Source organism: Magnolia sinica, chromosome 3 (genome assembly GCF_029962835.1).
Source record: "Magnolia sinica isolate HGM2019 chromosome 3, MsV1, whole genome shotgun sequence".
Lineage (NCBI taxonomy): Eukaryota > Viridiplantae > Streptophyta > Magnoliopsida > Magnoliales > Magnoliaceae > Magnolia > Magnolia sinica.
In genome coordinates this window covers 44969760-44993548 of record NC_080575.1, presented here as the reverse complement: position 1 = coordinate 44993548, position 23789 = coordinate 44969760, and the positions used below count along the sequence as shown (strand labels likewise).

Genomic DNA, 23789 nt, shown 5'->3' with positions numbered 1-23789 from the left:
TCTTTGGCTTTGGTGATTCTTGAGAGTTAAATCCATGCTTTTAGCATCCTTTTCAATCCAAGCTCTTAAATTTACCCTGCAACACAAATATGATTAAAATAGAACATCAAGCATTATCATGTTTATAAAATCCAATAAGAAATGGGGGATAATATGCAATATTTGACCCTCAACAGCCCTCTTGATTGGGTCTGATAAAATGGCTCTATTGACTTTGAATTAGGTGCAATATCTACAAGAATTTATGATGTATCATCTATTCCAAGAAACTTATGCTGAATGGATGACTATGATCATTTAAAAATTAAAAAAAAAAAAAAAAAGAATTAGAACAATGAAAAGAAAATTTTTCAGTGGAATGCATTCAAAGGTTGTCAATATAATGTAATTATGGGATAATAGCTTATTTATGGTCGTAACAATAACATCATCATATCATCTAAGCCTTATCCCAACTAATTGCGGCCGCCATATGAATCATGTTCTGCCATTTCATTTAATCAATGACTATATCTTTAGTTAAATCACACGTGTTCAAGTCTTTTCTTTCTACTTCAATACACATCCTTTCCCTGAGCCTTTTAGAGCCTTTTACTTAAACCAACTCACTCCCAATTCAAATGATCGGACTATCTAAGAATGTGCCCTTAGTGGGTGGACAAATCACTAGATCTTGAGTTGTGACAAAGGCAAAATGAACTCTTTCAAATTTCACAGTTCCAAGATGACTTTTAACACGCCTTTGTTATGTTAACCCAGCCCTAATCCCTTATGGCCTGGTCCATAGTTTAAAATTTCGAAAACTTGACTCGATGTGTAGTTGGGCCTGGTCATCTCAAAGACTTAACTGAGTCATTACTTGTCTTAATATTTTAATTATAAATTTAAACTATTTAATATGGTGATAAAAATACTTTAGTATAAGAAAAGTAAATAACATAACCAAACTAGCACAATAATGCTATTTGGCTTGTTGGAAGCATATCATCTCTGATGAGGTTGATGCTTCGACTTTCATTTCATGAAATTCCTGTTGACTAGACAGGTGACCCTGTCCACACCAGGCTGTATCAAGGTATTTGAGTTTTCAAGTCGACTCAGCAAGTGTGTTTTGTAGATATTTGACAGAGCATGCATGTCAGCAAGTTCTAGCAGACAGACACCCTGATCCATAGCTCAAGTGGTAGACTGAGTGAAAGATACCTCGTTTCAACAATGAGGTCTTGGTACCGATCCCTAGTGGGGGTGGCTAACAGTGATGTGTGGTCTGACAGTGGGGTGTACTAACAAGCTTTAAAAAATTAAAAAATATAAAAATATAAAAATATAAAAAAAAAGTTCCAGCAGACAGCTCAAGTTGAATTAAAACTTTCAGGTCGACCGACTGAGTTTTAGAACATGTCCTGCCTGTAGCCCATTCCTATCCCTGGTCAGACTGAAAGAGCCCTAGCCCTATAGAGTCGTCCAGGTAACGAAAGGAGTTTAGGGATCAAAAGGTTTGAAATGAGTCCAATTAATTTTTTTTCTCATCCACAATGAATCTTATATAGACAGTTTTGATCATTGAAACAAGACTCTGAACTTAATAATTGTTTTTAAACTACACACATATATCAATTACAAACTATTGATAATTGTTCTTAAACCATTATAATGACGACCAACTTAATGATTGGACTTGGCCAGGCATGTGACCTAGATTTCAGGCCCTTGGCCTACAGGATTTCTTGTCCCATTGCCACCCATATTCTGAATGTTGAGTTTTCTAACATCTATTTGAAAGTCTCTCTCACACACACACATAATAGTAGTAATAATAACAATAATAATAATAATAGTGTAGTAATAATAATAATAATAATAATAATAATAATAATAATAATAATAACAGTAATAGTAATAATAGTAGTAATAATAATAATAATAGTAATAATAATAATAGTAATAATAGTAATAGTAATAATAGTAATAGTAATAGTAGTAGTAGTAGTAGTAGTAGTAATAATAATAATAATAATAAAAAAAAAAAAAAAAAATCATTGGGGTAACATGCTAAGGAATTGTTTGGACCATTTTCCTGTTGAATAGGCTGCCGTTGCCAGGCCTAGTAAAACCAGAACTTTTTATTTTTGATTGGCAAAGTGTAATTATATTTAATAAATTAAAATTTCAATTGATGTAGATGACATTAAAATCATACTTTAAAATTCAAAATGTCTTTGGTGATTTGAGAAATTTTTTTATCTGGATTTATCTAATTTTTATTTTTTATTTTATGACTGGAGGTTGAACTGCTTTAACTTTTTATTTTATTTTTGTTTTTGGGGGGCAGATGCTCTAAATTAGGATTAGAAGGTCGTTTGGTGAATGTAATGGCATGGACACAATCAAACCAATTCTTCCGTGACTTGTCTAAATTGGCTTTTGGGCAAAAAAGTTTAACGTATCCTCTGAAACTGGTACGTACCACCCGATACTCATTAACCACCAATGAGATGGTACGGCTGGTTTGGCCTGAAATAGGCTAATACAGGGTGATATAGGCATGTGTTGGTGGTGACCGAAACCATACTTGATCCACATATTTTAATCCTTGCTTTTAAGTGCAAGCAATTTGCAAACCCGACCCCTTCGGTTTTAAATCCATAGATTCTTCTTCCAAGATTTATTTAGTATGTGTAAGAGCTAGTTGATTTGTTTTAATCAGATGAAAAGCTATGAACAAATTCATGCATTGCTGAATTGGATCAAAATCATCCATGTTCTAATACATCCATTGGAATCAAACTCTTCATTTTATTGCAAAGAATATATATACCCATCTTTACTCTCTGTTATCAACGTTGATTGGGTAGAGATGGGGGTAGATGTGTTGGTCCCTAGCTAATCCATTGAGACAATCAAGGTCTGGCTCGGGCTAGGACTCAAGCTATGGCTTTTTTGGATATGTCGGTAATGATTGCTACTGGCTCTAAACTCCAAACAATCGATAGGGGAACTTGGAATTTAAAATGGAAACCTGAACGCTACTCAAGCCTTGGAGTATGCTAACCACAACACAACGGACATGGTCGGCCAGAGTTCAGGAGATGCATTAATGATGCATAAGAGTGATATAATTGCCTCTTTATCATTGTTGAACTATGACCCCAACTTTGGCATCGACAAGCTCCATTAGACTTCCTCTCTCCTGTGCAGAACGCATATCTGCGATATCCACACTTGCTGCTTTTCCACCGAGATTTAAATTACACATGAAAATGAATGTGATTCACCTCTTTGATGCTCTTCCCACTGGGAATTACCAAAGCAACAACGCTGGAAAATGCCGGTGTGACTCAGAATTACCAAAGCAACAACACTGGAAAAAGGGATGCCACTACAACTTCTGTGGGGTGAACGACTTCATGTGGGTTTGAATTACTTGGTGTGCATAAGAAACCACACTATTCATCAGGTGATATGGTGTAAAATTATGCCTAAAACCTTTATAATTTATGTGGATTGGCCCACCTATGTTGATGCACATCAGCTTGTTGATGACTCGCATCAAATGAAGGATTGGATGGCATATATAAACCATGATGGATCCTACACTCAAGCTGATGGTTGGGTGTCCTCGACACACGCCCACGCACTAGTGGGATTTCACCACGTATGGGTCTTGAACCCAAGACCTCGTGTTGAAACACCTCAGAGCCTACCACTGAGGCAAGGACTCGAAACCATGCGTTGGTTATCAAGACAGCCGATGGGTACATGTGCGGATCATTCGTCTCATGAAAACAATCCGTGTGTGAAATCGGGGACACTGATCATGTGGGACAAATGCTCAAAATAGGCGGCTCACTCATCAGGTTGATCACATCCGCACAATAAAGTTGGACAGTTAAAATTTGATCAACCAATGATTCACAAATATTGTGCACATCCCCACTATCAGCAGTCGGCATCGATTTTGGGTCAAGGCATACCATGGGCCTGGATCTTCCATGTATGCCACACATGCACGTCCTGTGCAATCCTTCAATGAACTATAAACAGAGAACCAAAGGAAAGGTAACTGACACACTCCACATTTGATATAATGAAACTTTCATGGAAGAGAAGCAAATGATACTTACAAGAATTACCCATGAATAGGATCAAACCGCTGGGTTGATAAAAGGAAATGCTGGCAAAATGTTTTCACCATCAGATGGACGTCCCACAAGGCCTCCTAATCTACCTGTACCATCCTTCCAATCCTTTATGGAAGGAGTTGTCATTATGTATTCAAATACGGTATGATCCCTCCAATCCTTTATGCAAGGAGATGTCATTATGTATCCACTCCCCCCTCTTGTTGTCTTTCTTTTCTCTTTGAATAAGATTCAATTGTCCATTACAAAGAAATATAACAAAATTCCCAACCTAAAATTGAATAAGACCCCAATTAGATCAACATCAATGACCCAAACTTGAAAAATAAAAAGGAAAATTGCCATCTCTTGCTTTCGAAGGAGGAATACAATCACTGAGAAGCCAAAAACATGGAGACTAGGTAGGGGAGAACCCACCCATAAAACCCCTATGGATCTAAATTGAAGAAAAAAGAACTTGGCAACCCCCCACCTTCAAAATTGAAAAAGAAAAAGAAAACGAAAAAGAAAAAGAGAGAAGAAGAAGAAAAAAAAGAATCTCCTAGCCTCTGCAAGCCGTTGCAGGCTGAAATCACTTGAGAGGCCAAAACCATATCAGATGGGGAACCGACACCACCAAGGTTTTCCTGATCTAACAAAGAATGGTGATTTAAAACTTCTTTTAACTCTTCACATTACCAACAGAACCAGCCAACTTCAGCTAGCAACTTTGCTCGGTGGCCTGTTTAGAAGTTGAATATCGTCGATCCAATCACCATATATGCCACTGATCTTGTCATGTCCTTTCCATTTGGAGAGACGCTTCCTACCCTCAGCTTGCATCTTACAGTTCGCTTCTGCCTTGCTAGGCAACATCATGTCAGCAGGACTAAGAAGAGGCTTTGAGGGAGCCATGCCTGCATTCCCACTTTCCTCCTCCATATGGACTCCAAACTTCTGAAGTTCTGCTGCCAAATTGACAAGCAACAACATAAATAAATCAGCAATACTAAAGAAACCCTTGCATTTTACATCCAAAGCAATTTAGCATCAGATATTACAAAATAAAATCAAAATCAGATCCATCGAAGACAACTTATTTCCAAAGAAAAAGTAATAGTGGAACGAAACATATTGGGTTTTGATTGCAATCCTTTTCTTTTAATCTAATAAATCATAGCACTGATTTAGAAGAAAGAAGAAGAAGAAGAAGAAGAAGAAGAAAGCAATATAGTATGTTTGTTTCTCTGTTATCAGACACTTTGTGTTTTCTCACCAGAGAGAGTATGCATGAGGTATTCTTTTTAATAAATGAGCAACCATGAGATAAATAGTTCTGTTCTGAATGTGAAGGGTGTGCTTCAGTGCAATATCGTACCCAACTGAAACTCCTAGTCCTTTGAGCATGAAAATAACCAAATTGTGGTTTTCTTTAATTGGCTTTCATCTGTGAGTCTGGGCTCAAGTTGCACTTACACTACTTTCCAAATTGGACTTAAAAAAAAAATAAAAATGCGTAACTGCAAATGCGTGTGCTACTTCCTCATTATGAAATGCTAGGAAACATCATCAAAATTTTCCTTCAACTGGCAACATAACTTCATCGAGAAGTCTTCTATCCTTGTATTGTTAATTATTTGATTCCATAATACAAGGAGGCAATCAAATAATATGTAGTTCCAAGCACAGGCGATGCACTAGATGCATCATCCTCCACAAGCCATGCATCTGCTAAGGAATCATCTCCCTAGAGATATGCCCATCTCTGTGGTTTTGGCATCTCTTAAAAAGAATGATCAATTTCATAGTTTGATTCCAAAAAGAATGACAAATGAATGTGAATGAAATTTCTCACAAAAAAAAAACATCAATTAGGTTCAGTACCTTATGAAAATTAAAAAATAAATCACATAATAGACCTGGAAACAATTTCTCAATTGCATTAATGTCTTCACATCAAGACACCACTACATGGATAGGAGGTGCACTCAAACACAACTCAGACTCAATGAAAGGCTATAGTCCAAGCTGATTCAAAACTCAGTCACAGTTTCCATGTTTAAAAAGCTTCTACCAAAAAATCTCCATTGCTAAATAGTACTAACTAGAAGGCTTTCAGTATTAAAACTCAAGTCAAAAGCTAAAATCAACACAGATCTTCGACAATTTGAGTTGAATGAGTTTCTCAACTGCTCTATATAATCTTATGCTATGGCATGGCGGGGTATTATCGTGAGTGTGCATGGGAGCGTGCATATATAAATGTGTGTGTATACATGCTGTTGCATATTTCGAATTATGAATCCCTTGGTTCATGACATGACAAGTTAATTTACATTAGGAGTACAGAACCATAATTTGGGATTGGTAAATGCAGTGATCCGGATTACAAATGACCCATAATCCAGATCATGGAATTCAGAATGGAAAATGTACAGGGGGTTGGTTATTTAGGTGATGTTGTGAGAAACATGTATCCTACTTGAGTGGTATTACTAAGTCAGGACACTGAACAGAGATTTTCGGACCTTCCCATCGATCATGTGGATCACGGGGGGTCCACCATAGGATCTGCAGCATACCATTTAGTCAGGGAATTTGAATGAGTCCCTTTAGCAGGGCTACTAAACATAAACAGGAGTACAACAAGCACACAAAAGCTCAATGAATAACAAGAAAGCACACAAATCTAAGAAAAGAAAGAATGCAATGAAACCTGCTGCTCCATGAGCGAAATGGCATTTGTCACCGAAAGGGCACTGACCATTCATCTCCCACTTGTTACAGATCCTTGTCTTCCAAAGCACACCCTTCTGATTCGAGCAGTTACTGTCGCCTCCAGAATTCACAAACCCATTGCTCTCTGTTCGCTCAGATGCAGTTCCCCTAGTTCCTGCCACCACTACAGTCGCAACGCTAGCCACCACACCCTCCCTAACCCGCTCTGGTTGCTCATGCAGAAAATTACATCTATCACCATACGGGCAACCTTCCCCATTATAGAACTTCCTGCAAATACCCAACCTATTGATTCTCTGCTGTTCGCCCCAATTCCCAGCCGCCCGATCGTCCTCATGGGCCGCCACAATCTCCTGCCAGTTGGCAGGCGGCTTCCGGACCTCTTCGATCCCGTGAGCAAAGTTGCAGTTACTCCCATAAGGGCAGGTCCCAAGCTTGAATTTTGCACACAACCTGGTCTTGAAGAACATCTTGTTTACCCCTTTGTTTATCGGAGGAGGGAGTGGAGGAAGCATTCTGGGATTGAAAGGCGAGTTTTGGATGGGAAACAAGGGAGCGTCTTCGGAATTTCTTGGTTTCTTGAAGGGAGGGAATTCAGGGCGGAAAGCGGGCCCAGATGCTTCGGGATCAAAAGGGATTTGAGATCCAAATCCGACAGCATTACCGGGAAAAGGGTGTGTAAAGAATGGAGGTGGAGGAGCAGGAGCACTCATACTGTTAGGGTTTAAGGGTTTCTAATTCGGATTGAGATTCCAACGTAAGAAAAACCCTACTTCGATGAAAATCTGAAAACAGCAGATTGAGATCGGAAGTGAGAAAAAAAAAAAAAAAAACCCTAATTGAATAGAAAATCAGAAAAGTCAGATGAGGATTTGAACCATAAAAAACCCTAATTATGACCTAAGCGTACACAAGAAAGATCGGAAAGAATTCGAACAAAAAAAACCCTAATTACGACAAAAGCGCATGCAAGAAAGACCGGAAAGAATTCAGAACTTTGGAGACGAACCTGGAAAGAAGAGAATTCGGATTCTGCTGAGAGAAGAACCTCCAAAACCCTAACCCTAATCCAGTCAAGCCCAAAACCCTAATCTCGATGTTTTTCTGTAATTCTCTGAAAGACAGCGATCGGTTGCTATATATGGAGATTTCCTAAAGCCCACCCGTAGATGCGAACCCGGCTGCGGGAAACTTCGTGGGGCCCACCGTGATGTATGCCTAATATCCATTCCGTCCATCCGTTTCTCCAGCTCATCTTAGCCAATGATTTAAAAAATGGGGCAGATATAAGTCTCAAACGGACCACTTCACAGAAAACAGTGGGGATAAAGACACCCACCGTTAAAAGCTTCCTAAAGCTCATCGATATGTTTATATGTCATCCAACCCGTTCATGATGTGGGTCCCACCTGGATAAATGCAAAACAAAAATATAAGCTTGATCCAAAACTTTCACTGCTCTTAGGAAGGTTTTAATGGTGGGGACCTTTACTGTTTCCCGTGGCGTGGTCCACTAAGCTTTGGATCTTCCTTGTGTTCGGCTTATATCTTAAAACAAGCGGATAAAAATGATGAACGGAACGGATATAACAAGTATATCATGGTTGATCCCACGGAGGTTAGGTATACAAAGTCCCCTTAACCCCGCTACAGCCGATCTGCGTCCCATACGCGTTTACAAGTCAGCAAAAATAAAACGTTGCGCGGCTTCGGCGGGTGCCGGATCCACCGAGGTGGGTGGGATCCATGACCGTGGAGCCCACCGTGATGCATATGCCTTATATCCACACCGTCCATTCATTTTGAAAACTCATTTTTGGTTACCCGAAAGATGAAGCAGATTCAAATTTAAAGTGAACCATAATACAGAAAACAGCGGTAACTGACCATTAAAAACTTCTTGTGAGCCAAAAATGTTTTGGATTTAGATTATATTTGTGTGGTCTCTCCATCCAGGTCTTTGTGACCTTATCAATATTTTGGATGGCAAATAAACATTCCGTTAGACACATGAAGTTTTTAATGGTGTGGATTCAATCACGACTGTTTTCTCTGGTATGGTCCACCTAAGATTTGGATCTGCTGCATTTTTGAACCATGCTTTTAAAATCAGCTATCAAAATGGATGGACAGTGTAGATGTAAGGCAGATACATCACAGTGGCCCCCACAGGGATCCACCCAAACCGTGCCCGTGCATACACCACCGAATATGCCAGCGTGGCAAAGAGGTGCACTGTCCAGGCCATCCATCCATGATGTGGATCTCATCGCATATATGAAATTTCCAAAAGATAAAGGTGGGCCTGGCCGGTAGGCGTGCCATGATGTCACCCGGAATTGGACGGGTTAGAAAATTTAGGGGATTTTCTTTTTAACTACTATACATATGTTTTGTGGCCCACCTAATGTGTGGACCATCATGATTCTTGGCACACGGAGTCTGAAATCGGATTGCCTACTGAGTCACTCAGTACGCTCTTATCTTACTGAGTAAACTCAATTAGGCCCACCTTGAATGTATGTGATCTATCCATGCCATCCATCCATTTTCCATCTAATTTAGGGGGCTGAGCCCATAATTGAAGCATATATACGAATCAAGTGGATCATACCACTGGAAATAGTGGGCTAATGATTTCTACCGTTGAAACCTTCCTAAGCCCCAGAGTGATATTTATTTGTCATCCAACCTCTTCATAAAATCATATAAAAATGGATTAAGGGAAAACTAAAATATAAACTCCATGCAAACCTTCCCCCCAAAAAAATTTCAACAGTAAACATTCAATTCAATTGTTTCAGTGGTGTGGTCCATTTAAAGATTAGATATGCTTCATTTTTTGGCACAAGCCTAAAATTATTTGGTAAAATGGATAGGTGGAGCTGATAAAATACATAAATCATGGCAGACCCGACAGAGTTTACTCAATACGCTGAGGGTGGTAACCGACCAAGCAATCTGTTTCCACCGAGTCCACGCAGGAAGCGGATTGCATAGTAGCTTACTATGCGAAGCGCATGGAGAAAACTCTTTGAGGTCCATCATAATTTATATATTTTATCCACTCCATCCATCATTTTATCAGATAATTTTAGGGCTTGACACTAAAAAAAGAAGCATATACAATGTTCAAATGGACCACACTACACAAAATAGTTGAATTGAACGTCTACCATTGAAAATTTCTTGGGAGCACCAAAAGTTTTGGATCAATCTTTTATATATATATATATATGTGTGTGTGTGTGTGTGTGGGAAGGTACTACGTGCTCGAGCTCATGATAACGTCCCATGAAGTCGAGCTGCGTGGGCCCCACCGTGATGCGTGTTGACCATCAACACCGTGCATTTGATGGGTCCCCTTTAAATTATGGTATGTCCCAAAAATCAGCCGTATACGGAACTTAGTTGGGCCATACCATCTAAAATCATGTGAAGACATGCCAAAAACATATAAAAGCACTTGGTGAGGCCCACCTCAGTTTTGAATGCTGCTGAAACTTGGTCTGAACCCTCATCCAAGTGGGCCACACATAATGGATGGGCTGGATTTGCAAACCACATCTCGGTGGGCCCAAAAAATGATTATGAATGTTTTAATGGTGCACGGTCCCTCTCAACTTCTGTATGTGGTGTGGCCCACACAAGTCACGAATTGACTTGATTTTTAAGACCTAGGCCCACGATGGAATGGTGCATCTGACTGATGGGGTAGATGTTCGACACACATCACGGTGGGGCCCACACAGCTCGACCTCATGGGATGTTCCCATTGCTCGGTCGCATAGTACCTTTTCCCTATATATATATATATATATATATATATATATATATATATATATATATATATATACACACCTTCATCCATGTCTATATGATCTTATCAAGAGGTTGGATGACAAATAAACATCATTGTGGAGCCTAGCAAGGTTTTAACAGTAAAAATCATTATCCCCACTGTTTCCCATTGTATGATCCACTTGATCTTTGGATATGCTTCAATTTTGAGCTCAACCCCCTAAATTAGATGGAAAAACCGATGGACAGTGTGAATAGACTACATAGATTCAAGGTAGGCCTAACTGAGTTTACTCGGTACTATAAGAGCGTGCCGAGTAATTCGGTACGCAATCCCATTTCGTCTAGGCAGTGGTACTTGTCCGGTGGCTTGGATATTTCACTCATCTGCCTTTCCGGCGCGCGGGCATTAGCTGACTTGTACATGCATGTGGAATTAGCACAGCTGGCATATAATTTTCTTAACCATTTGCCGTTGCACATGGGTGCATATTTGGTAAACATGCTTAATTATGTAAACATAAAAAATAAAATAAAATAAAATAAAATAAAATAAAAAGCCCACTTACTGTATGGAATCTACAATCAGTTACATTTCAAGTTGGGTTGGGCCGTGTGAGGAAAGGTGGCAAGTGTGACCACCAAAATATTTACGTAAAATTCACCTTGACAATTGGGTGAGCTACGGACCTAAAAATCAACTTCATTCGTTATCTTAGTGGACTAGTAGTTGGAAATAGTATAGGATAACTCTTACCGTCCAGACTTTGTTTTGTTTTTTTAATTGCGGACATATAAATCACAAGTGGCCTTGAGGGTCAAGCCCAAGGCTAAACCCCTTTGCATGACTTGGAATTGGACACCTCTGGTAGGAGTGAATCTCATATACACATTACCATGGATTGGTAAAAAACCAAAGGTGGGGTCCCTAAAATTCCTGTAAGCATGCCATACTCCGATGACATTATATCACTCTCTATATTTACCAAAGAGTTCCTCTCATTACGGGGATGGGGATGAAAAGTTGAAATTAACCTTTATCAAGAGATTTTTGCATTACCAGGAGCCCCTTCTCACGAAGAGAAATTATTCTCTGAAAAATAGAAGATAAGTTAGCCATAACTTATGTATCTGAAAATTCAATTTGATTACTAGTTGCATGACTTAATTTTAGGCATAGGTATTAAAAACGAACCCCATCCATAATTTAAGTGGACCATATATACTATTAGAAACAGTTTACATAGCCTTGCCCACCCTCCAAATAGTTCCACTCTTTGTAACCCACCTGAATCATGGATTTTCCTTATTCTTGGGCTTAGGCCTAAATGTTTTTTGTGGAATCTAATGGTTGAAGTGGATTTCTTATAATCTTTATGTTAGGTTGTATAAAAAATAAACATTGGACATTTCTCTTAATTATTTCCTTTGGTGTGGCTTATATAAACCATATACCAGCCTGGCTTTTTGGCCGAGGGCCTAATATCAAATTACACAACTAATGGTCAGAAGTGGATTAGCGGCCTACCAAAACTTGGCATTGACATTTGTGAATGCTCAAGGGCGGGCTCTCTCTCTCTCTCTCTCTCTCTCTTTCTAGGACATTTGCAAGGCATCCAATTGTGTTTGATCGTTTGATGGTTGCATCGAGTTGAAAGAATGGATACTTATTTATACAGTAATAGATATAAGACTAGAATTTACTCAAATTTCTGATGTGATGGGATTCGGAGTTCTGACAAGTCACAAATCATGTCCTTCACAAATAGAAAATGCATATGCATGTGTGCTAAGCTGACAGGGCCATTAGCCATTAGGCCCAAATTTGAAAATTCCAAATCCAATTGAATCTAGAGCTAAGACCTCCATGCCTAACCTCATGAAGGGATTAAGAAGATAAAGTAATGATGCTTATGCTCGTGTGGCCCATAACACCCCTTGTAACTTGCTCATATCCTTGGATGTTGAGTCTTGAAGGAAGGTGGGATTAATATGATTATCTCGACTTGGTTTCCTTAGTTATGCAATACCTTTTACAAGTTTCATAGAACAGTCTGTAAGACTTGTAACCTTGTGAAACCTTCCGTATGCTTCAACTTTGATACCGGTATGTTCCTAGCGGACTAGATCAATGATTTTTTATTGCGACCTTATTTCAGTGCCACAACACTCCAAGACTTGTACTATAGTGACCGCGTCGGTGCTATGATTCCAATGCCACACGATTTGCCCCATTGTGATCCCTAGATAATAAGTTGCAGTTTTAGACACATTCCGAGGTGGGCCACGCAACGCATACGGGCCTCCACTTGCACAAATCTCAATATTGTCAAATCAATCAATCTATCTATCGATCAATCAACCCTTCGCTTCTCTCTTCCTATTAGTCAAAGCAACCCATGCCTCCCATCATGCAACCCATGTCTTGCCCATGCCTAGCCATCCCTCTTTCCTTCTTTCTCTCCCCATTAATTCTACCCCTCCATCTTCTTTTTATTTTCTCCCTATCCTAAAATTTCTACCACAAAATCTCTTAACTCTCTCTCATTTATACCATTTGCTAGAAAGAGAGTAGAAAGAAATTTAAAAAAAAAAAGAAAAAGAAAAAGAAAAAGATTAGAGAGAATTAGGAAAAGATTAAGAGAGAAAAAAATTAGAAATATGGCTTAAGATAAAAGAGAGAGCTTGAGAGAGAATTAGAAGAGATCAAGAGGTTAAGAGGAAGAGATGAGAGAAAAGAGAGATTATGGGTGGAGTAGAGCTTGGTGAGCCATCGAATCGCTGATCCAATCTAATACAACCGTTCATCCTTCGTTGTGAATGCATAGGAGGATCAAAACCCTCCATTTCCTTGTGATTTTTCCATCTTGGTGGGCACACAAGGGCGGGACCCACCTTGATCATGTATGGTGTGTATGGTGGACCACAAAGTGGCGGGGGCCACCCCGATGGCCAGATCTTCTTCCCTTGCTTTTCTTTCCTTTCCTTTCTTTTCTCTTCTTTTAAATTGTGATGTTGTGGGGTCCACAAGTGGGTCACGCTATTGGAGAGTGTGCCCTGCACGCTATCACAACGTGGACCACCTTGTGTGGCCCACTGTGATGTTTATTTGCCATTTAACATGTTGATATGGATAATAGTTTTGGATGGTGGGAAATCACCGAAATTGGTTTAATCCAAAGCCCATTGGCCCACAATGACCTGGCCAATCTAATGAATGGAGTGGATTTTTCTAGGTGGACTCCACCACCCATAAAACGAACCAAGAGAAAGAAAGAGACAGCAGTCGTGGCTGCGACATGCAAACAGTGTCTCTGAACCCGCTGCCTAGCCGCAAGTGCCACTCGGAGGAGCGAGTGGGACCCACATTAATTTATTTTTTCCATCTATGCCGTCCATCCTCTTCCTCATATCATTTTTACTTTTGGACCCAAAAATGACACTGATCCAAATCTCTAGGGGGCCACACCGTAAGGTGCAAGAGACTGGATATTCCCTACGTTAGAGCTGCCCTTGCATGGGAAGGTTGAGGTGGGTTTCCACTCGTGGGACCCACCATGCTTTATTTCTTAGATCTTCACCATCCATCTACTTTCCAGGTCAAGTTAAATATAGTGCTCAAATTTTAGTCAACCATTGAATAAACCACACCGAAGGCGACGGTGGTGCTGGGAGCACCCCTCACGTCGGCCATGCAAAGGTGGGGAGGAGGCGTCCCATCCGTGGACCCCACCTTGATGTATATGTTTAATTCTCGCCGTTCACTTGTTTCTCAAGACCATTTTATGCCATGGGCTGAAATATGAGGCAGATCGGAGTCTTGAATGGACTGCAATGAGGGAAATAATGCACGACTGTTGAAACCTTCCAGGCCCCTGTGGAGTTCTTGTTTGTCCAAACCAGTCCAAATATGAGCTATTAGACCCCGCTCGAGATGGCCAAGTCGGTGAGCAGAGTAGATCGTACTCATGGGGCCCACCTTGATAGGGCATCACAAAAGAATATTAAAAAAAAAAAAAAACAATAGCCAGCAAGAGCAACAGCGCTGCTGCCAGCGTCCAGGCAGCCAGACTCCCAGCCAGGGGCGTGGATTGGGTCCCACTCGTGGTCCCCATGATGTATGTGACTTAGCCACTCTGTTCTTCCATTTTTTTTTTTTCAGATAATGTTAGGCGATAGGCCCAAAAATCAAATGCATCCAAATCTCGGGCCGACTGCACAGGAAGGAAAAATGGGCAGGGAGTGCTGCCCATTTTGTTAGCACTTGGGGCCACTCGTGGGACCCCACGATGTTTATGTACCATCCATTCCGTTCATCCGTTTGGACCTATCATTTTAGGTAGGCTGCACCACGAGAAACTGTGGGGGTAGAAACCCCTTTTAACCTGGGATTTTTTGGACTTGGGATCCCTTCGACATGGAAATCCTTAGTTTTGGGATCCCTTGACTCCGGATCCCTTGGATTTGGGGCCCTCTTGGACTTGGGATTCAAGGTTTCTAGAATCCCTTGGCTATGTTTGGTACCCTGGATTTAAAATCTATATAATCCTAAGTTTAATGAATATGCATTTGCAAGTGTTTGTAATTAAATTAAAATCCTTAATTAGTTTGTGTATCTAATGTTAGCACTATAGTTGTATTAACCATTAAGGTATGTACTTTGCCTGAAATGACGAAATCCCAAGACTTAGATGGGCCATAAGTACAGGATCACATCCTACCAATTTATAATTGTCGATTACATTGGCAATGTTTAAACGGTGCAGATCATCCTATTAATGCCAATAATAATCTAATCGTTTTGGAATATCATCAATGGGCCATGTGCCCAATAGATTGATAGCCTAGTTGCACACAAATTGCGCATGTGGGTTGTCCATTCAGGTCATTCCCGGTGGACCCCACCTTGGTATATGTATCTTACTCATGCCTTACATCTAGTTATTAGATTTGTATGTGTAGGCCACATGAGGAGCCGATGTTATAAGTGCACTAATTTATGCACCATATTTGTTAATAACGTGAGTCCTTGTGTCACATGTCGGATGAGCCATTGGAAAGTGAAGACCGAAGATACAAGCGACGTTGAAACATCAAAGAGCATTGAACAGGTAAAAGTAGTGCCTTTGACCCTAATCATAGACCAAAAACAACCTACCTTTAAATGATCTTAGGGACCCAATTAGTAATACCTTTATTGATCATCTCAGAAACCTTAAGAGCCTAAAACTTATACTCTTATATTGGTTTAAGAGGTTTCAAGTTGCTGAAACAATTACAAAAAATTCAGCAACCTTTGGTCCCACCGAAACTAGCTAAAATGAGACGGTGAACTTAGACTTAAAAACATGCTAATTCACTCCAGCCAAACAAGCCTTCAACTAGACTTGGTGCGACCGAAGGGTGGCTTCGGTCCAACCGATCTTACCAAAATAGTACAACAAAAAAATAAAATTAATTCGGTCCCACCTTCGGCTGGACTCGGTCTAGCCGAAGGTCAAGTTCGATCTGACTGAAGGATAAGCTTAGTTCGACCGAAAGTGACCAAAATTGTCCGACAACTTTCGGTCAGAATTCGGTTCGACTGAACCATAATTAATTCGGTGCGACCAAATATATTTCGGTGTGATTAAAGAATCACTCAGTGGAACCGAAAACTATCCATTAAAGATCCGTTGGAGCATTTTTTTCTATAAAACTAACATCTAGATCTTTGCAGAGATGATGGATTTTGGCATTTTAGAGACCCTAGTGCATCCCAAGTTCTACCAAACATCCTAAACTCTATCTAAATGATATTCGTGCTCTCTTCTTAGTGAATCTTCATTCTAATAAGCATTCCAAGCTCCTCTTTAAGAAGATCATGATCTTAAGCCTCCTTTAGAGTATAGACACCATGTTTATTGGTAAATCCAAAGTGTCTATCAAACTCTAGAGTGTCCATCCAGGTGAATCCCCTAGGCATCTTAATTTCTCATTAATTATAGGAGATTTAACCAAACCTCCCATCACCTTGGTCACCGGATAGGAACACTACATGCAAGGTGTTTAATCGTGGAGTTAAGCCTTGGTGAAGCAATGACAAAATGATAAGGGGAGTAACGGGAAGCTGATTGAAGCACGGGGGAGTGACGATCAAGTTACCCAAGAAGGCACACCAACGGGGCTCAATCCAAGAAGTAAGGTTGTAATTTGTAAAGTTCATGTACATTCCTTCCTTGTGTAGGTTTGAGTGTAAGAGTTTACAAACCCAAACTTGACTAGGTTCTTATGTAGGACCCTGGCCTTTGTGTAGGGCCTAAATCCTAGGTTCTTGTGTAGGACCTTGGCTTTTGTGTACGGCCTAAATGTGAGACCCGTATCCTAGCCCGTATTGTTTCATAGGCTTCCGCGGTCCTCCCGGTCGAATTCCGGCTACTCGCGATGCTTAGATGTCAATTGCACGCGACCCTAAGTCGTATCCTGTATTCCAGAGTCGGCTCGACCTGAGACTTGTACCTTTAAGACCGCGCTGTCACCACGTCTCATGCGCCGATGCGATACCCGGGCTAAGAGATGTGGGCCCGCGCATATTTTGAAGAAATACCGTGCTTTGTAAACTTAAGAAAATCTCTACCCAAAACATCACATCAATTACCTCACTTGTCAAAGTACACCCATCACTCAACCCATTACTATATCCCATCCCCAGGTATAAAAGCAACCCCAAAAGTCAAACTTTCCATCACTTCACCCATCCCTCTCTCCCATCCATCACTCCATCCCATCTCCTCTGTAAGGCCCGTGTCCTAAATCGTACCGTTCTGTAGAATTCCGCAGTCCTCCTGGTCAAATTCCGGCGACCCGCGACTTGTAATCAGCATTTGCGCACGATCCTAAGTCATATCCCGCATTCTAGAGTTGACTCAACCCGAAACTTGTACCTTAGTGACCGCGCCATCGCCACGGTTCCGATGCCGCGTCTCGTGCGCCGAGGCGATACCTAGGCCAGGAGATGTGGGCCCACATTCAGTTCGAGGATAAACATCACATCAATCCCATTAATCACATCAATTAAGTACACATCACTCCCATCACTCACACCCATCCTCAAATACAACCACCCCCCTTAAAGTCAACTCTCTCTCTTACACAAGTACTCCCATCACTCACTCACCCATCACTCACATCTCTCATCTCTCTCATTCTCCCAAGCAACTCCCACGTCCAAGCTCCATGAGAGAACTTTGTGTGGCCCACCTCATACCTCTCATCTCCACCATCTAAAGTCCATCTCGACCGTTGAATCGCACCCCTTGGAGCTCTAGATCGCATTAATAGAAGGAGGAAGAGATCAAAGGTGGGTGATTTACCATTGAATTTCAATTCAATGGCCCACCTATGATGGGGTCCAATTTGATGTATGTGTTATAATCTTATGAGGGGCCCATAGTGACGGGGCCCTTCCATCTCACCACTTCTCTCTCTATCTCTCTTTTTCACTGTTGATGGCCCACCCGATGGTTTGCATATTATATCCATGTTGTCCATTCAATGGACCACAGCACAGTCCACTTGTGGGGCCCACCCTGCTACCTGTCCATACGGACAGGCCTTGATGAAGGAAGAACACAAAGATCAACTTGATTCAAAGCCGTTGGTGGGCCACACATGTGGACCCACCTTTATGCTTGTGTCGTGTATCAGCATCGGCCATCTTGACGGTGCCATCTGGGCTCCTATCTGGAGGGACGCAATCCAGACCATCCGTTAGATGGATATCCAAACCTTCCCTCTGGACGCTGGAATATATATTGTATTATAAATTATATATGATGTATATATAATATAATATATATTTTATATAATATTGTGATGGGCCCACGTGGGACCCACCTTGAGAAGCAGTGGTTGGAGTGCTTCACACTAGCAGCACTGCTACATCCACGTCACCAAGATCTGTGGGATCCACCCAATGTACGTGCCTGACATCCCTGTCGTCCATCACATGTACCCTATGTGGTTTAAATCCACACCGTCAATCTAGACGCTGGACTCTCTCCTTCAAATATAATACTTTATTATTATATATATGTGTGTGTGTGTATGTGTGTGTGTGTGTGATGTGTGTGTGTGTGTGTGTATACATACATGTACATATATGTACATGGTGGGCCCCATGTGGGACCCACCTGCTAACAGATTGGATGGTGTGCCTCATGCCCACCATATGGCTAGTGAATTGACGTCACCAAGTTCTGTGGTCCCCATGAGGTATGTGCCTCATCTATGCTGTCCAGATCAAGGACCCCATCTTGATATACGTATTTCATCTGCACCATCCGTTTGGACAGTGCCATGTGCGGTCCCACCATGATGCAACTGCATCGTCTGACCACCCACCATGATGCCGGCGCTGTATTTACACCGTCAACCATTTTGAGAGATAATTTTAGGGCTTAAGATAAAAAATAAGACATATAATTATCAAGTGGACCACAATGCAGAAATAGTGGGATTCAACGTCTACCATTGAAACCCCTTTGGTTACAGAAGTTTTGGACCAATATGATATTTGTTTTTCCTCCTAGTTCAGGTCCTCATGACCTTATGAACAGACTGGATGGAAAATGAACACTATGGTGGGCCCATTGAGGTTTTGACAGTGGAAAAATCATTATCTCCACCGTTATTTGTAGTATGGTCTGGATGACCTGTTGATATGATTCATTTTTTTTTTAGATAATACTTTAAATTGATCCTTAAAGGTGGATGAATGGTGTAGTTGGTATGGCTCATTTGATATGGTCCATTTGATGTAATTGGGGCCCATTTTGTGAGGCCCGATGTGATGTACTTGGGGCTCATTTGATAAGTCCCAATGTGATATTTGAGGCCCTTGTAAGAGGCCCAACTTGTTGTATTTGCAGAGGCCCATCATGATGTATATCTAGCCCATGTGATAGGGCCCACCTTGATATATTTGTAGCCCATCTATGATGGTCCATTAGTGCGGCCCATTAATGTGGCCCACTTGATGCATATGATGGCCCATGGGTGAGGCCCATTGTGATGTACTGAGGCCCATGGGTTGTAGCCCATTAAGATGTATTCCCGGCCCATATGTCGTAACCCATTGTGACATATTTTCGGCCCATGCGAGGTGGCCCATTATGATGTATTTGTGGCCCGTATGACGAGACCCGATGTGGTATAGATGTGGCCCTTGAGTGAGGCACAATCCAATGAATGTGTGGACCGATGTAATGTGTGATTTCACTATAATAAATGTAATGATATTTATGTGGGCCACTGCTCGGGAGTGATGTTGGTTAAAAGTCCACATTGATTGGCAATGATGGTTGGATGTTCACATTATGACCTTCCCTTAGGCCTTGATAGGCCCATTCTCACTAATTTCGATTGTCGAGGCCAATTTTGATTCCGATTATTGAGGCCAATTCCAATTGTCGAGGCCGATTGTTGAGGCCGATTCCGATTCCGATTGTCGATTCCAATTGATGAGGCTAATTTTTGTTTGTTGAGGCCAATTTCGATTGTCGATTCCGAGTCCGATTGACAAGGCCGATTCCGTTTGTCAAGGCCGATTGTCGAGGTCAATTTCGATTGTCGATTCCGATTGTCGAGGCCGATTCTGATTGTTAAGGTTGATCTGATTGTCGAGGCCGAGTCCGATTGACGAGGCCGATTCCGTTTGTCTAGGCCGATTCCGATTGTCGAGGCCGAGTCCGATTGATGAAGCCGATTTCTATTTATCGAGGCTGATTGTCGAGGTCGATTTCGATTGTCGATTCTGATTGTCGATCTCGATTGTCAATTTCAATTGTCGAGGCCAAGTCCAATTGACGAGGCCGACTCCGTTTGTCAAGGCCGATTGTCGAGGCCGATTCTGATTATCGATTCCGATTGTTGAGACCGATTCCGATTGTCGAAGCTGATTATCGATGCTAGTTACCGATACCGATTGTGAGTATGTGATATCGAGATCGATTATCGATCTGATTATGAGTATGTGATAGCATATCATCATGATACATGCCCATACGCATCATCTGCATGTTTGTTATGAGATGTGGTTGACCGTTGCATATGTCATTAGGGAGGTTGTTATGAGACTCCCTGATAGGCGGAGATTGTCTCAGATGAGTGCATGGTATGCGCAGGATTGATGCATGAATGGATTGTATGACTCATGCATCTTGCATTGTGTATTGTGATTACTGTACGCCCTAGCGACATAAGGGTCGTAGCCTCTACAGGCATGTCGTAGATGGCTAGATGGGACACCGAAAATGTTTGGTTCGAGCATCTGGGCACTTTGGATGTCCGTGGGTGAAAGTCTCTAAACCTCTGTAGCCAAGAGACGCCTCAACGTCGAGACCGAGTAATGCGCCCAAGTGCCGAATACTAGGAGGCCACGTCTCCCTGTGTCATGGTCGGTTGGGAGGGGGTGTGGCCTTATCCGCCCGAGAGTAGAGGGCATATCTAGACTGAGTTTGACCAGCTCGTGAATGGGTCCACTATCGACGTGCCGGGTAGATATTGGCCGACTACTAGTCAGGCGGATAGTGAGGTCTCTTCCACTTACATGGTTGCGCATCAGTGGGCGACGATTTGCATGTAGAGTGTATTAGACCCTTGTGATGATTCCAGAGATGAACAGTACTGATATGTGGACTTATCGAGCAGGAGTTGTATACTCATTCATTCATCCATTCACTATATACTCAGGCTGGTGGTATGCAACTAATTGTTGTGTACCTTCGCAATGGCCAGAATTTTAGTTGGAGCGCATGACTAACCTGAGATCAGGAGTTTACCACATTGAGTTTGACTATCCAAATTTTGGTATGGGACTAGTTTGGATAGAGGTCCTTTGTGATAGGCCCCATAGCCTGTAATACCACATACTATCATCCTGACTTCACACTGCAGCTTGGTCATGTCATTCGCACCATATGTTGCATATAACATTACATCCTCAGCATATGACATTTTGGGTTACTGTGTTCCTGCATTTATATGGTCTAGATATGGCTGACGGTATTTATGAACTCATCAGGAATTGTATAATGCATTGCATCCTCAACATTTGATATTTGGATCTTTATGACTCCTCATTTGTATAGCTGATCTGTATTGCATACTCTGATATTGTTTCACTCATGGACTTGTCAGTATTTCCGCTTACTCTAATATCATATGATTCATGATCTTACCAGTATTTCTGATATTGTTTGATTATGGCATTGTATTGTATACTTGGCACTTACCTTGTGCACACACTTACACCACCCTCTAAGCTTTCTATAAGCTTATGCATGATAGATGCGTGTAGGTGATGTTAGGTTGCAGCAGCGTGGAGCTTGGAGCATGTAGCTGACTTCTGGAGCTTTGATTTTGACATATGTATTTCCCTTTCAGCATTGTATTCAAATGTTTATATTAGTGGATATGTGATGATGATGTTGCCTTTGTGATTTGGGTAAACTTATGGTTATGCTTCTTACGAGATAAATGTACGTTGAAAAATCCTTCTTGTAGGATCCCAGGATCAGAACCTGGCATATGGGCACTAGGAACCGAAAATGGGGTACTACGGAGGTTGTCGGCACCGGATTCGGCTATCGAAATTTCTATGAATCCGACTTCTGGATTTGGGGCGTGACATCCTCTCTCCCTCCCTTTTTCTTTCTTCACTTCCAAGTAACCAACGTCCAAGCCTTTCCATGGAAGAAGAGAGAGAAGCTAGTGTGGCCCACCTTCCTACCTCTGAATCCCACCCTCCATGATCAATCTCAACCATTGAATCATGTTCCATTGAAGCTCTAGGATGCATTGGTGGAAGAAGGAAGAGGAGATCCAACGGTGGGTGTTCATAGCATTAAATTTTTTATTTTGCCTAGTTGAGGGCCCATATATGGTGGGACCCATCTTAATGTATGCATTGTATAGGGAGGGCCCATAGTAGCGGGGTCCCTCCCCTTCTCTCTCTCTCTCTCTCTCTCTCTCTCTCTCTCTCTCTCTCTCTCCCTTCTATGATGGCCCACCTATGATGTGTGTATTTTATCCATGCCATCCAACAAGTGGGCCACCTTGATCCTGATTTGGGGCCTGCATGACCAGTCGGTCACACAGGCCTAGATGAAGGGGAAAAACAAATAACAGCTTGATCCAAACCATGGTGGCCCATCCTCATGGCACCACATGGCGTATGTGCTTTATTTGCACCGTCCAGCCATAGACCCCACCCACGTGGGACCCACACATGTATGTGGCTCATCTAAACCATCCGTCCAGGTGGGACACACCGAGATGTACTTTACACACACCGTCCATCTGGACGGTGCTGTGCAAAACCACCATGATATATGTACTTATCCTTGTAGCCATCCATTTGGCACGTGTGGGGCCCACCCCACACGTACTGCACGTGTGGGATGGGACCCACTTTGATGTACGTGCCTTACATCCTAGGCATTCATCCGTTTGAAAACGGTGGAACCTACAGTGATTTATGTGTTTCATACATTTCGTCCATGCATTTGGGACGTGGGGCCACCGCACACATGTGACACGTGTGGGGGTGGGACCCACCTTGATTTATATGTTCTTATCCACACCGTCCATGGTAGGGACGGTGGGTCTCCACCGTGATGTATCTGGTCATCCTGGCCGTTCGGCCATGCACCTCACCTAATGTGTGTGTTGTCCACACAAGTGAGTCCCACATGATGCATGTGAGATATCCACACCATCCAATCTCTAGACGTGTGGACCTCACCATGATGTATGATTGTATCTGCACCGTCCAGTTGCTAGACGGTGCTGTGTAGGTCCCACCTTAACATCCAAACCGTTCACCTGGTGGGATCCACCGTAATGTAAGTGTTTTATCTACTCCATCCGTCCTTGACACGTGGGACCCACCTAATGTATGTGTTGTATCCACCGTCCAGTAGCTGGACGGTGGTACACACTATTGATGTATGTATTTCATCCACGCCACCCACCCGCCGGGCCTTCCTTGATGTATGTGACACATCCAAACCGTCCATCCATCTCGTGAGCTCATCTTAAGGCTTGAGACAAAAAAAAAAAAAAAAGACAGATCTAATTATTAGGTGG

General features: G+C 41.8%; 1 protein-coding gene across 2 annotated transcripts; it reads right to left on the bottom strand.

Moving 5' to 3' along the window:
- Nucleotides 1-4469: 4469 nt before the first annotated feature.
- On the bottom strand, nt 4470-8007 carry LOC131239879 (zinc finger CCCH domain-containing protein 39-like). Of its 2 annotated transcripts, XM_058237778.1 has the most exons (3): nt 7870-8007; nt 6838-7645; nt 4470-5089 (listed from the first exon to the last, which is right to left on the bottom strand). In XM_058237778.1, the coding sequence occupies exons 2-3, from the start codon at nt 7571-7573 to the stop codon at nt 4839-4841; spliced, it is 987 nt and encodes a 328-aa protein (XP_058093761.1). In that variant the 5' UTR covers nt 7574-7645; nt 7870-8007; the 3' UTR covers nt 4470-4838. The 2 variants fall into 2 exon arrangements, with proteins under 2 accessions (XP_058093761.1, XP_058093762.1); XM_058237779.1 differs by having other exon boundaries at nt 4470-5086; nt 6838-7976.
- Nucleotides 8008-23789: the final 15782 nt, after the last annotated feature.

Coding starts and splice junctions, on each gene's coding strand:
- LOC131239879 (XM_058237778.1), bottom strand. CDS start 7,573: ATGAGTGCTCCTGCTCCTCCACCTCCATTCTTTACACACCCTTTTCCC. Junction 5,090..6,837: donor TTTCGCTCATGGAGCAGCAG/GTTTCATTGCAT, acceptor TCAATTTGGCAG/CAGAACTTCAGAAGTTTGGA.